At 51.2% G+C, this 13420-nt stretch overlaps 1 protein-coding gene and 1 long non-coding RNA gene across 2 annotated transcripts; one reads left to right on the top strand and one right to left on the bottom strand.

Moving 5' to 3' along the window:
* The first annotated feature begins 651 nt into the window (after positions 1-651).
* Positions 652-11631, top strand: KRT73 (keratin 73). The gene is made up of 9 exons (XM_003831060.4): positions 652-1133; positions 2820-3034; positions 3861-3921; positions 4527-4622; positions 5349-5513; positions 7873-7998; positions 8367-8587; positions 9920-9954; positions 10749-11631. The coding sequence occupies exons 1-9, from the start codon at positions 687-689 to the stop codon at positions 11003-11005; spliced, it is 1623 nt and encodes a 540-aa protein (XP_003831108.3). The 5' UTR covers positions 652-686; the 3' UTR covers positions 11006-11631.
* On the bottom strand, positions 3895-9349 carry LOC130540659 (uncharacterized). Its single transcript, XR_008954648.2, has 3 exons — positions 7775-9349; positions 6373-6861; positions 3895-5637 (listed from the first exon to the last, which is right to left on the bottom strand). It is a non-coding gene; the product is annotated as an uncharacterized LOC130540659 (long non-coding RNA).
* Positions 11632-13420: the final 1789 nt, after the last annotated feature.

Consider the following 13420-nt stretch of genomic DNA (forward strand, 5'->3'; position numbering starts at 1 on the left):
TAAAGGGACAAAGAAGTCAGTGTGTGCAAAGGAAGGTGAGCAGGGCAGCCCGGCTGGCACAGAGGAGCAGGAGAGCTGCCTGGGAGGGCACAGCAGGGGGCTGGCAGCCAGAGGCTGGTCCTGGATTCCCAGTGTGCTCCTCTCCTATGGCCCTGGCCAGCCATCAAACCTGTCTCCAGGAACTCTGGGAAGCCAGGCAGCAGGAGCCTCTTCTTAACCACATAAAAGCAGCTCAGCCAGGGTCCCTGAAGCAGCCCATCTGATGCTGGCATGGTTGTGAGATTTCTCACAGATGACACTGTCAATTAAAGGTCTCCCCTCTGTACCCCTACAATCCCAGGCTCCACCACTCCCTGGGGAACAGCAATTGAGACTGCGACAAATCTCCCACCTAAGATCTTTCTATGGATAATGTGCCCATGCTAATTACACATGTTCATTAGATAAAACTCAAATTACATGAGCAAGACTTGCAAGACTAGCACTTTGGGAGTTTTCAAGTCATTTACCTGGTGTCTGATTTTGCTGGGAGAAAATGATTTCTTGCTCCCAGGCAAACTGAACCCACAAATTAGGCCCATGGCTCCCTCCTGAGTCCTATAAAGTAGGAGCCCAGGATCACAGGCTGGTGAACTGCATCTCAGCTAAGGGTCAGCATCTTATCCCCACTTTCTGGCCTCCCCACCATGAGCCGCCAATTCACCTACAAGTCGGGAGCTGCTGCCAAGGGGGGCTTCAGCGGCTGCTCCGCTGTGCTCTCAGGGGGCAGCTCATCCTCCTACCGAGCAGGGGGCAAAGGGCTCAGTGGAGGCTTCAGCAGTCGGAGCCTTTACAGCCTGGGGGGTGCCCGGAGCATCTCTTTCAATGTGGCCAGTGGCAGTGGGTGGGCAGGAGGCTATGGATTTGGCCAGGGCCGGGCCAGTGGCTTTGCTGGCAGCATGTTTGGCAGTGTGGCCTTGGGGTCCGTGTGTCCGTCGTTGTGCCCGCCCGGGGGTATCCATCAGGTCACCATCAACAAGAGCCTCCTGGCACCCCTGAACGTGGAGCTGGACCCTGAAATCCAGAAAGTGCGTGCCCAGGAGCGGGAGCAGATCAAGGTGCTGAACAACAAGTTCGCCTCCTTCATTGACAAGGTGGGTCTTTCTGGAGAAAGCTGACCTTGGGCTCCCCTTTTAAGGACTCAGGAGGGAGCCACTGCCCTAATTTGTGGTTCAATTTGCCTGAGAGCAAGAAATCATTTTCTCCCAGCAAAATCAGACACCAGGTAAACAACTTGAAAGCAAGCCCATAAGGCTTGCTCATGCCATAGAGCCCCTTCCTTCCCCCGCCTTCATTGTCCTTGGGGTGCTCCCTGTCTGAAGCAGAGGAAGGCAGGACACCTCCCCAGGATGCAGACATAGCCCAGGGAGGAACTGGACAAAGCCTGGACATCAGAGCCAAGGGACCAGGGTTGGAGGGGTGAGAGGAGCCAGCAGCCTAGCCCAGGAAGTGTCCTGGAAGCAATGAGAGCGGTCTCTGAGTTGAGAAGTAGCAGAGTGACAGCCTGTGAGACTTAGAAGCTAGGCGAAGGAGATGCCCTTGACAGCCTGGGGCATCTAGACTGCCATGCGACCCAGCTGTTCCTCCTGTGTCCCCTGAAAGCTCAGACTCAGTCCGTAACACACACAGCCTATGAGGCAAGGCAGCTGCAGGTCATGGTGCCCTAGAGCAGTGGTTCTCAAAGGTGGCCCTGGAACCAGCAGCAGCAACATCACCTGGACGCTTGTTAGAATGCAAACTCTCAGGCTCCACCCCAGAGCAACTGAATCAGAGACTCTGCAGTAGGGCCCAGCACCCTGCATTTTAACAAGCTCTCCAGATGATGCTGATGTACACTCAGATTTGAGAATCACTGAGGAACAAAGTGGTAGGAAGGTATTGGGAAGCAGAGACTTCCTAAGCTTAGAGAAGCAGGGGAAGCTCACCCAGAGCGACAGTGAGGTAGGGTGGTGAGGCATGAGTAGGAGTTTTCAGATGGAGGTGGGGAAAAGGCAATCTAGGGAGACAGCACGTGCAGCATGGTAGAACTTGTCTGGGGGAATGGGAGACCTTCGGTTTATGACATCATTGTATGAGTAAAGAAGGAAGCCAGGAGGGCTGGGCACATTATGAAGAGTGTGATAAGGAATATAGACTTGACCCTGAGGATGATGTGGAACCACCTGAGGGTTTTAAGCAAGGGAATGATATATTTGTAGGTTGCAACTTGAGAATGCTTGTTCTGCTGCTGGGACAATGCTGTGATTGAGATAGTAGAGATTCAGACATGAAAGCAACTTAGGAGGGCCGGAGACCCCAGATAAGCTGAGCATCTGCCTCTGGCTGGGCTGGGAGAGCCCACGCACAAGGAGGGAGAGAATAGGCAGAGCACGGGCCACCAGACCCCGAGCAGAAGGCCTGACAGTGTGAAGGCTAGCACAGGCCAGCTTGTGTCTAAGGAGCTGCCTTGGAGAGGTGGCCTGGACTGAACATGGACATTGGTCCAGGCAGGTTTGGATAAGTGCAGAGGAGACAGGAGATCTAGATCTTGATAGTTTGAGAGGGAAATGAAGACGTTGGTGCCCCTCCCAACCTTACGGGCTGCCTCAGAGTGAGAACTTCAGTCAGATAACGGACCCTAGGTAAGGAGTGGGGGGTGTGAGTGTCATGGGTGGCAGTTTTTAAGGGCTGAGGCTCATTTTTAAAGCTAATGTAGCATAAGAAAACACAGTTCCTGTCCAGGAAGGGAAATCTCACATCCCCTCTCCACATTGCTTAAGTATGTGTGGCATGGGTTCCAGGTGCGGTTCCTGGAGCAGCAGAACCAGGTGCTGGAGACCAAGTGGGAGCTGCTACAGCAGCTGGACCTGAACAACTGCAAGAATAACCTGGAGCCCATCCTCGAGGGCTACATCAGCAACCTGCGGAAGCAGCTGGAGACGCTGTCCGGGGACAGGGTGAGGCTGGACTCGGAGCTGAGGAGCGTGCGCGAAGTGGTGGAGGACTACAAGAAGAGGTGAGCAGGACGCCACTCCAGGCTGGTCTGCCTCCCAGGGTGAGGCTTTCCCAGCAGGCACTGGGATGTTTGCCTCTGGCCTTGGAAGTATTGGGTTCATCTGTCCCGGCAAGATGAGAGCCTTCTATGGGCAACGAGGCAGACTAGACAGTGGACAACCAGCCTCTTGGGCAGCGTCAGGGCTGTCCTGGCAGGTGATCCCCTCCTTGGCATGCTCCTTCCTGCTCCCTGCTCAAGAGAGCCTGTATTGTGTGTGCCACAGCCTCTTGGCTCCTAAGCTCACCACTGTGCCCCTGAGTTCCAAAGAACCACCCCCCACCCACCCGCTGCTCTCTGCCGCGGGGAAGGAGGTGGAGTTCCTGTTGGGCTTCCTCGCTCATTGCCTTTAGGTCCTGGACACGGGCCATGTGCCTTCTTTTTCCCCTGGGGGATAGTTCTGGCTTCCTTGGGACCCCTGCCTAGGGATGGAGGGGAGTTGTTGGTAGGTTGTCAGGCAGCAGGATTGACACAAGAATCATGGCTGAAAGGGGTAGCTGGCATGCTTCTGTGATTCAGATACTGAGTGGGAAGAGGAAGAACCTACTCACTCCCCAGGCATCAGAGGAAATCAGACCTCAAACCACCCAGGCTTAGGAGGAGGTTACTTCATACCTGGCCTCCAACTCTGGCCAAATAGTCCTGGTGTGTTGGGATGGACTTGCAAAGGTATAGAATAATACCTCTTAAAAGGCATATAATATGGGTATCTCTTTTCTCATTTCACTATGAGAATGTATACACACACACACAGACACACACTCTGCTTACTGTGATGCTTTCCCTGCAGGTATGAAGAAGAAATAAACAAGCGCACAACTGCTGAGAATGAATTTGTGGTGCTTAAGAAGGTGAGGAGGGTGCATGGGTTCCCTTCAGTCCCCCAGCAGTGGGTGTTGGGCTAAGAGAGAGGAGCAGCTGAGGTCTGAGCCCCCCGCAGAAGGGCCTGGAGCCAAAGTGCTGAAGGAGGAGATGAAGGGCTTGCTGCTCGGGACATTTTGGGACACCTGGGTGTTGGTTTAGCACACAGTACTTTGTCTGTGGACAGGAACCTAGATGTGGATAGTCAGTCCCAACTCATGTCCCCTTTGGCTGGGGAACAGGACAGGCTTTGGGAGGGGCTGCAGGTTTGCCTTCCAACTCTGCTAGTTTCTGGCAAATCGCCGTGGCTGTCCTTGCCTCCCTCTGTTGGCTGAATGACTGGCTGAGTGGGGTATAGAGTCTCACACCCTTCTCTGAGAAATAGAGGCAGAAGGAGTTCCAGAGGCATGAGAAACTTGCCCCAGGTTTCGCAGTGAGTCTGACAGTGAAGTTGTGACTGGAAGGCAGGTTCCTGCCCCTTGGATCTGAAGTCCTGGGCAGCTAGCTAGGGCAGGGCCTGCGGGTGTCAGTTCGCTGGAGAGGCCTGTCTGGGCTTGAAGAAAGGTGAGGTCAGGGGTATCTGGATTCTCCATAGGACGTGGACGCAGCTTACATGAGCAAAGTGGAGCTGCAGGCCAAGGCGGATGCCCTGGATGGAGAAATCAAGTTCTTCAAGTGTCTGTACGAGGGGGTAAGGCTCCCCCTGCCCCACCTCTGGCTCTGTCTTCTGGAAGGACAGATATGTGATGAACAGTTTCTTACTTATCTGTAACTTAAGCAGTCCAGGGCACCTCCAGCATTGGGGTGCTGAGAAATTTGCAGATCAAAGGTGGGAGTGGCCATCTATCCTGGTGCCCCATCCATCCCTGACTGCCCTGAGGATGTCCTGCTTTCACTTCCTCCAGGAAAACAGAGTCCTTAAAGGGTTCCCACTGAACTTCAGCCAAGCATATTCTCATTCCTGCTTCTCTTCTCTCTGTGGCTGGGGATGTTTCCTGGGGTCTTGGGCAGGAATCCCCAGGGATAGAGGTAGGAAGTCCTCATACCCTTTCTGCCTTCTCTATGTACATCTGGTTTCAAGCCTCAACCTATTGGCCAAGCATTCCTGGGCTCCTGTGCCCCTTAGTGTCCCATGTGTGGCAGCCACGCTGTTGTCTTCCACCTTCCCCATTCCTGTCCTGCCTCAGGGGACAGACATATGGGCTGTTTTCTTCCTGGGCTGCTTCAAGCCCATTCAACAGTTTTCAGATGTGGTATTGGAACCTCTGGGCTGTGAGCTCTGTTCTTACAAGCTTTGGGAAGTGCAGCTTCCATCTGTGTGGGATGGTCTAGGGCCATCCCTCTGGGACAGGGCCATCACCTTGGCACCTTTCTCTGGTCACAGAAGGCATTTCATGCTTCCTTGTTTCCCCTGCAGGAGATTGCTCAGATCCAGTCCCACATCAGCGACACATCCATCATCCTGTCCATGGACAACAACCGGAACCTGGACCTGGACAGCATCATTGCTGAGGTCCGTGCCCAGTATGAGGAGATCGCCCGGAAGAGCAAGGCCGAGGCTGAGGCCCTGTACCAGACCAAGGTGAGGCCGCAAAACTCCCCACAGTGAAGTATGCCAGGCCCTCTGCTCCAGACTCTGTCTTGTCTGCCCCATGACTCACTGTGGTGGCCCATAGCTTGCTGGGAGCACAGCACTGTCCTGGGCACTGGGGGAAGCCAAAGGGGAGGAGAAGACACAGCTCTGTCCTTGGCACCCACTTAGATCAACAGCACCCCTGGAGGATGCACTCAGCTGAGTGCAGGTGAATGTGGTGCAAACAGAGTCCAGACTGAGGAACTAGGACCAGGTGGGGCAGGTCAGAAACAACTCCCTGGAGGCAGAGAGTTCTGTCTGGAGGGGAGAAGCCACATGAGTAGTTGGCATCTCAACTCCCCCACTAATTATCATAAATGAGGGGGTCTCTTCAGTGTGATCTGGAATCAAGTAATTTCTACCTTTTCATTCAAGTCTAACTCCAAGGATAAAGCAGAAGTTTGAGGCCTCAGATCTTAACTCCCCTAATGGTAGTGGGTGGGAAGTGATTCTTTAGATAATTTGGTTTCTCAGATCAAGATGGCAACTTCCTGATTGTTCCTTGCTGTTTATCAGGCTCTTTCCCAAGGGAATCCACACTCTTGGGAAATCTTATTTCATCCCTCTCCCTGCCTCCTTGCTAGCCTGCAGTGGTGGAGGAGAGAGGGCTTTCAAGGTCTAGGAGACATAGGCTAGGGCTTCTTGGTAAAGGTTCAAACTCAACTCTTCAGTCCCCAAAGCCTTCCACATTAGTGTTGCAAGCTAGGGTCAGGAATGCCCAGAATCATAACAGTATTATGATTGCTTATTTTGATGATTCCCTTTTAAAGATAAAGAAGGTAGGGCCCAGGGAGTTCAAGCTACTTACCAAAGGCAATAGCTGACAAGTGACGCAGTTGGATCAGAATCTAGGTGACTGACTTCAAATTCCACTGCATTTAGGCAGAAAATCAGAAGGTGACTCTGGGAAAGAAGCATTTACTCTAAGGGCTTTGTGTGGCTTGACAGAGGAGTGGCAGGAAGATGTTCATCTGTTTGTCTCAGAATGAAGCTGCTTGGTGTCAGAACCAGTGTACGGGGAGGCATCCTGCTCACACAGCCTTGCGGAGAAGCAGGAGAAGGCCCCTTGTTTAGGGTTGGCACCAAAGATAAAATACAAGGAGTGAAGACAGAAGCCCTTCTGCCTTCTCTGCTTTCTGGATAACTTGGCATCTTTAGGAACAATCCTAAATCTTGGGCCATGCTGGGGTGGAGCACCCAGTGACAGAGACAGAGCAGTACACCAGAGTGCTGAAGGGTCCCTGTTTTGTTTTCCCCTTGAGCCACATTCTGAGTAGGACTGATGTACTCTCTGTGACTGTTTAATAGATGACAACAAAGACAGAAATAATCCCGAATTAGTAGATGACCTAAAATTCATGGCTAGTGGTTTTGGGGTATAGCTGAATCCACCCCCATCATGCACACAAAATGTTCCTCCATGCTAATCCTTCCCTCCATCCCAGCCCAGGAAAGCTGCCTGTGGGCTGGGGCCCAGCTAAGGTATCAAAGGGAGGGAGTCACAGAAAATACAGATGGACAGCTCATTGGCTCACTCATTCATTCATCAGACTTTTTTTGAGCACCAACTAGGCACTATGCTAGGTACTGGGAGTTCAAAGTTAAAAGAAAAAGTCTCTGTCATCCATTCATTCTGGGTCGGATGGAGAACACATGGAAACAGGTTCACAATACACTACAGTGTGGGGAGACCTATGGACTGGTGTGCCAGTGGCAATGGAATAGAATTGCACCCAACCAGGGCATCACGGAAGTCCTCATGGAGGAAGGGACTCTGCACTGGCTAAGTTGGAGCTAGCTAGGGAAAAAGGAGGATGGATGGGGGAGGGTTTTTCAGGTCAGAGGAGAGGCTCAGGCAAAGACTCAGAGACAAAAGAGCATGTGGGACATCTGGGGGAAGCGTGGGACTGTTTGGCCCAGCTTGGGAGTCAGATAGGTGTTAGGCAAGGGCAGAAAGAAATGAGCCCCTGGATGCCATGTAAGAGTTTGAATTTGACCTTGACTCTGAAGGACGATAGGCAGAGGAACGTCGTAATTGGAGTAGTGTGTTATAAAGTTGCCATGTGGAGAGTCTGGGACATTCAACAGTCCTTATGGCCAATTCTAACCATCCATGAGATCAGCCGTGCTTAAGGCAAGCAAATGCAATGGCCCAATGCTTTAATGGGAAGCTGCTGATAGACATGGTGAGGTGGGGGACCTGGACCCACCTCTGCCAGGCTCTGCAAGTGCAGGCACAGTCTCTGTACCAGGCTGATCCCAGCCAAGCCCTGAGTCAGTGTTCTTGCTTTGGTTCCTTTTCCTCTAGTTCCAGGAGCTGCAGCTAGCAGCCGGCCGGCATGGGGATGACCTGAAACACACCAAAAATGAGATCTCAGAGCTGACCCGTCTCATCCAAAGACTGCGCTCGGAGATTGAGAGTGTGAAGAAGCAGGTGAAGGGGACTGGAGCCTTCCTTACTCACTCCTAAGGGAAGGGTGAACTGCTTAGCACCCCCTGCCCCCTCCTTCTCTTGAGCATCCATTTCAGAATCCCCTTCCTCAAGTGGAGGTCCTGCTCTCATCCCTCACCCTTAGCTGCCATCTGAAGTTTGGAACAATTGCAGATTATTTTCATAAAGCTGTGGGGCCCAGCGTAACAAGCCTCTCAGTCTCAGGTTGACAGGACTCCACCTGGATGTGGCTGGGTCTCTGCTCCAGGACATGGGGCAGGACAGAGGAGGGCTCAACCATTGAGAGCATGGGAGAGGTGAAGCGAGGCCCAGGGAGGAACTCAGGGAGAAATGCTACCTCCTGACCCCAGTGTGCCAACCTGGAGACGGCCATCGCTGACGCCGAGCAGCGGGGGGACTGTGCCCTCAAGGACGCCAGGGCCAAGTTGGATGAGCTGGAGGGCGCCCTGCAGCAGGCCAAGGAGGAGCTGGCACGGATGCTGCGCGAGTACCAAGAGCTTTTGAGCGTGAAGCTGTCCCTGGATATTGAGATCGCCACCTACCGCAAGCTGCTGGAGGGCGAGGAGTGCAGGTGGGCGGGACCGAGGGACTGGAAGAAACTGCAAGTCTCCACCTTAAAGTTTCCCAGAGTGTGGTTGGGGGCGGGGGGCGGGGGCGGGGGCGGCGGCGGCGCGCTGGCGATGTGTTTACTTCACCCACAAGCATAGTTTCAAACAGCATCCTGCCAGATAATGTGACAGCAATTTCCTTTACAGTTCTCTTTTGACTCTTTGGAGAAAGTCTTAGCTGGGTGCTGTTGTGTCTTTAACACCTCTCAGATGGCCAGGCGCAGTGGTTCATGCCTGTAATCCCAGCACTTTGGGAGGCTGAGGCAGGTGGATCACCTGAGGTCAGGAGTTTGAGACCAGCCTGGCCAACATTGGAGAAACCTCGTCTGTACTAAAAATACAAAAATTAGCTGGATGTGGTGGTGCATGCCTGTAATCCTAGCTACTCGGGAGGCTGAGTCAGGAGAATCGCTTGAACCCAGGAGGCTGAGGTTGCAGTGAGCTGAGATCCTGCTACTGTCCTCCAGCTTGGGTGACAGAATGAGACTCCATCTCAAAAACAAACAAACAAACAGACAAAACACAAAAACACCTCTCAGACACTTACAAATATCCCCTATTGATAAAGAGACAGTAGATCTCAGGTGCAGAATCTCTGGGAAGATAATAGCATTATTTAGCCCAAAAGTTTTAAATTGTTTTCTTTTCATTATATTTATTTTTACTGCTACTTTTTTTCTTATTTGGTTAGGTAATAATACTGGTTTCTATTTACCCTGGTGATATAAAACTTCTTTTTAAAAGAAATGCACTTTTGTCGTAAAAGGCAGAGTCAATTAAAAATACTAAATATCTAACAGTACAAGTCAAACATGGTCCTAGCAACAGTCGGAAGGGTGGCACACGAAGCATGAACATTTGAAAAACCCTGTTTTAACCTAGCACCATTTTATAACTGAGACCTGGAGAAAAGTCACTTGTCCCAAAATCATACAGTTCGTTCATTAGTAGCAACTCCTGATCCTGATCTTTCCACATATGTATTTATTCAGACAGCTGCTCACAGTAGTAAAGAAATGGGTTCAAGAGAAACCCTGCAGGAGGGACCTTGGGGGTGGTAATGTTGTTGGGGGTTCCAAAGTTGCAGGCTCCACATCTCTGCAGCAGGAAGAGTAGATTGAGGAGCGAGAGGGAGGGCTTAGAGACATGCAAGGGCAGCCAGTGCCATCTGGCAAGTGTGGGGTGCGTGGAGGCTGAGCTGGTCTGGCTGGGGATCCCCAGCCTGTGTTTAGGCAGTGAGGGCCACTATGGGAGTCCACGTGATTCAGACTCTCCTGTGCTTTTCTCTCTTGCAGGATGTCCGGAGAATATACCAACTCCGTGAGCATTTGTGAGTATTTCATGACTCTGAGGGAATACTTTTAGTCCATCAACAAACACAAAGTGGGTGGGTGTCTACCGCCCGGCCCCCTGGGGAACAGCTTGGCTCTGCCTGTTGACCACTTTGTCACATACTCACCTTCCTTGCTGAGACCTGCGGCCTCCCCATTCAGAGCTACTTCTTCCAGGTGGAGCCAGCGCCCAGGACATTCTGATACTGCACACTAGCCTCTTTCATAGCAGTCTCCTGCCTGCTGTGGTGAAACTCTCAGCCCCTCCCCTCTTCTCTCACCCCCACACCGGCTCTCCTGCATGAAGGAAACTGAGCACCGAGTGGTGCCTCCTCAATGGGAGTGGAGACTGGTGTGTGGACCACTGTGCAAGCCAGTTTATTGCTGGCCCCACAGGGTTTGGCAGTCTCCTTCTTATAGCGGGACCAGCAGAAACTCCCTAATTTTAACAATCAGGAAATTCTTTTGAAAAATACTCAGAAGGTATTGTAAAGCTAAATGCAAGAACCTGCTGGCTCATCTGATGCTCAAGCATCATCTGTCCCTTGGGGAAAGCCCTTGCTACTCCTGTTTGTTCATAGAATGACAAGGTGCCTGACTTGGGAGTCTTGCAGGATTGGGGCTATTCTTCCCGCGCTTGAGTTGCTCAAATGAACCCAAGTTCATGGTTGATGGGAAGTGTTTGCTTAAGAAGGAGGTATTTAAGCTAGTGGGGCTGGGAGGTTGGAGGGGGACTTAAGGCCACCTCTGTCCTGGGATATACACTGATCACTCGTCCCTCCCTCCTCTGCAGCGGTCATCAACAGCTCCATGGCCGGGATGGCAGGCACAGGGGCTGGCTTTGGATTCAGCAATGCTGGCACCTATGGCTACTGGCCCAGCTCTGTCAGCGGGGGCTACAGCATGCTGCCTGGGGACTGTGTCACTGGCAGTGGGAACTGCAGCCCCCGTGGGGAAGCCAGGACCAGGCTGGGGAGTGCAAGTGAATTCAGGGACTCCCAGGGAAAGACCTTAGCTCTAAGCTCACCCACCAAAAAAAACATGAGATAAAAGTGCAACGCAGCCCATTTCCCAGTAGTCTGCCTTGCCCTGGCAGACTGCTCCGGACTCTTCTAGGAAATTCCTCTGTCTCATTTGTCCTCATCTCCTTCTTGCTTTGCTTTGCTGTGGACCTCTCCTCCTTCTCCTTGACCTCTCTGCCTCAGTCTTTGTTAATGTTGAATCAGGATTTGAGAGCTGGAGCCCATCTTTCTGCCTGAATCCAAAGAGGCCTTTTAACTCAGCCTCCCCTTCTGGAAGAAGACTTGGCCTTTTCTCTGCCTGCATGTCCCTGTGCAGAGGAAGGCTGTCTCTCAAGGGTAACCCCAATCTGCCTGTGCTGCTCTTTCATACCCTCTCTCAGTAACTATTTGGCCATGTGCTCCCTGGGTACACAAGTTTTCAGATCTACTGATAGACCTGCAGGAACTCTCTCATGTTAGAGCAATACTGGCTCAGGCAAAACACCTGGTGGGAAGTTGTATCTTGTATAGCCACTGCATATTACATAGCCAGGAGTACCCCTTGAGGCTAATTCTACCAACCAAGGGATTTGTGCTGTTCATCTGTGGGTACTTGTCCTTGTTTAGGCCTCACCTCCCTGCTCCTGTGTCTTACCAATAAACTTATAAAGCCCACGTGGGGTCAGGCTGATTCTCTCTCCTAAGGGAGTCCTCATCTCAGTCCATGTGTCTTCTGCCTGTGGAGTGGTCAATGAATGGGAGCCTGGGGCACCTGAAGTCTGGAAGGATCTTTTGATCTGAGTGAAATAGACCCTACTCAGCCTGGGTGATCTCACCATCACCTTCTAAGTCTTGCTTTTCTCAGGCCAATTCTCCAGTGAATGGGGGATCTCTAAGAACATTTGGGTTATTGGCAGGGAGAAGGAGCCCACACTTGCCTGGTGTCAAGATTTAAAACTGGTCAAGAGGCAGCAGAAGGCCAGTTCTAGGTAGCCTAGGTCGAATTATGACGGCTCCATGTCCCCTAAGAAAAGGCCCAAAGGTAGAGACTCCTCTTTGAAGTAATGACATGTGTTCTCTTGGCCCTTAGTAAAGTTCCCACTGAGTTGAGCATGGGTGTTTATGTATATGTGTATATGTATGAGTTTGTTTATGTATGTATGAATATGTGTGTGCATATGCGTATATGTTTAAGAATGGGGCTCTCTGTTACACACACAATTGCAGATTCTTTTCATAAAGCTGTGGGGCCCAGTGTAACAAGCCTGTCAGTCCCAGGTTGACAGGACTCCACCTGGATGTGGCTGGGTCTCTGCTCTAGGAGGAGATGGAGCAGGACAGAGGAGGGCTCAACCACTGTGAGCGTGGGAGACGTGAAGTGAGGCCCAGGGAGGAACTCAGGGGGGGAAATGTTTGTTTTGAAAATGCTCAGAGATTTCTCATAGATCCCCAGGCCATGATGATGCCATCAGGTTGCAACAGGATGTGAAAGCGAGTGAGAGACTAGCACACATTCAGGTTGGGGCCACCACGTTGCATCTGAACAGGTCCCTGTCGTTCCTGGGAGGGTCCTAGACTTCAAGTCAATAGCTTTGAATTCAGATTTAGACTCTGAAACTAAGTGGCAATAATGAACAAAGTTCTCAATCTTCTTGAACCTCATTTCGTTAGCTATAAAACAGGAAGACTAATGCCCCTAAATTGTTGTTAAGCTAAAATGAGACAACACGAGGATGTCTTGTGCAATTACTGGCACAAAATTGATACTTAATAAATGTCAGTGGAAACAAAAGCGTGTCCTCCATATTTTTGGTTTGACTTAATTAGCTCGCTGAAAGAGGTGTACAGCTGCTGGTAAAGCAATTCAAAAATTCTGACTTTAAAGAGACCATCTCATAAATTACAGCACAAGCTTATTTCCCAAAGGAGAACTGGCAGACAGAATAATTAGTCTCAGGACTCTACTCTTAGGGCCAGTGAAGAAAGTCAGTTCAACAAATATTCATTAAGCATATATCATATGCCTGGCATGTGCTAGTGCTGGGGATACAGTGATGAAGAAATCTTGTCCATGTCCCTAATGGAGGCATAACCATAAAACACCTAACTGTAACATGGTGTCTCACATGATGAGGTATCAGCAACAATAGAAGACACAGAGGCAGCACAGAGGAGAGAGAGGAACTTCAGGGAGGTCAGGGAAAGCTCTCAGAGGAGGCAATATGTGTAGAGGTTTTAGAGGATGGATAGGAATTTCCTAGGTGGACAAGAGGAGGAAGTGGGCTTTGTAGCCAGAGGCACCAACATGGTACAAATAGGTGACTGTTGCTGGAGTGTGAAGTGTAAGGATGGAGGAGGCTCAGTAGGTGGAGAAGGAGGGTGCAGTGGCATCCAGAGTTGGTGAGGCAGGCAGCAGATGTGTAAGAGAGGCCCCTTCATGTATGCTAAGAGCTGGGATTTTATC

This window comes from Pan paniscus, chromosome 10 (assembly GCF_029289425.2).
Source record: "Pan paniscus chromosome 10, NHGRI_mPanPan1-v2.0_pri, whole genome shotgun sequence".
Lineage (NCBI taxonomy): Eukaryota > Metazoa > Chordata > Mammalia > Primates > Hominidae > Pan > Pan paniscus.

What these genes read in the sequence shown, in the direction of transcription:
- KRT73 (XM_003831060.4), top strand. Translation starts at nt 687, where the DNA reads ATGAGCCGCCAATTCACCTACAAGTCGGGAGCTGCTGCCAAGGGGGGC. An exon ending in TCGCCTCCTTCATTGACAAG is followed by an intron (nt 1,134 to 2,819) that starts GTGGGTCTTTCT and finishes CATGGGTTCCAG; the next exon opens with GTGCGGTTCCTGGAGCAGCA. An exon ending in TTGAGAGTGTGAAGAAGCAG is followed by an intron (nt 7,999 to 8,366) that starts GTGAAGGGGACT and finishes TCCTGACCCCAG; the next exon opens with TGTGCCAACCTGGAGACGGC.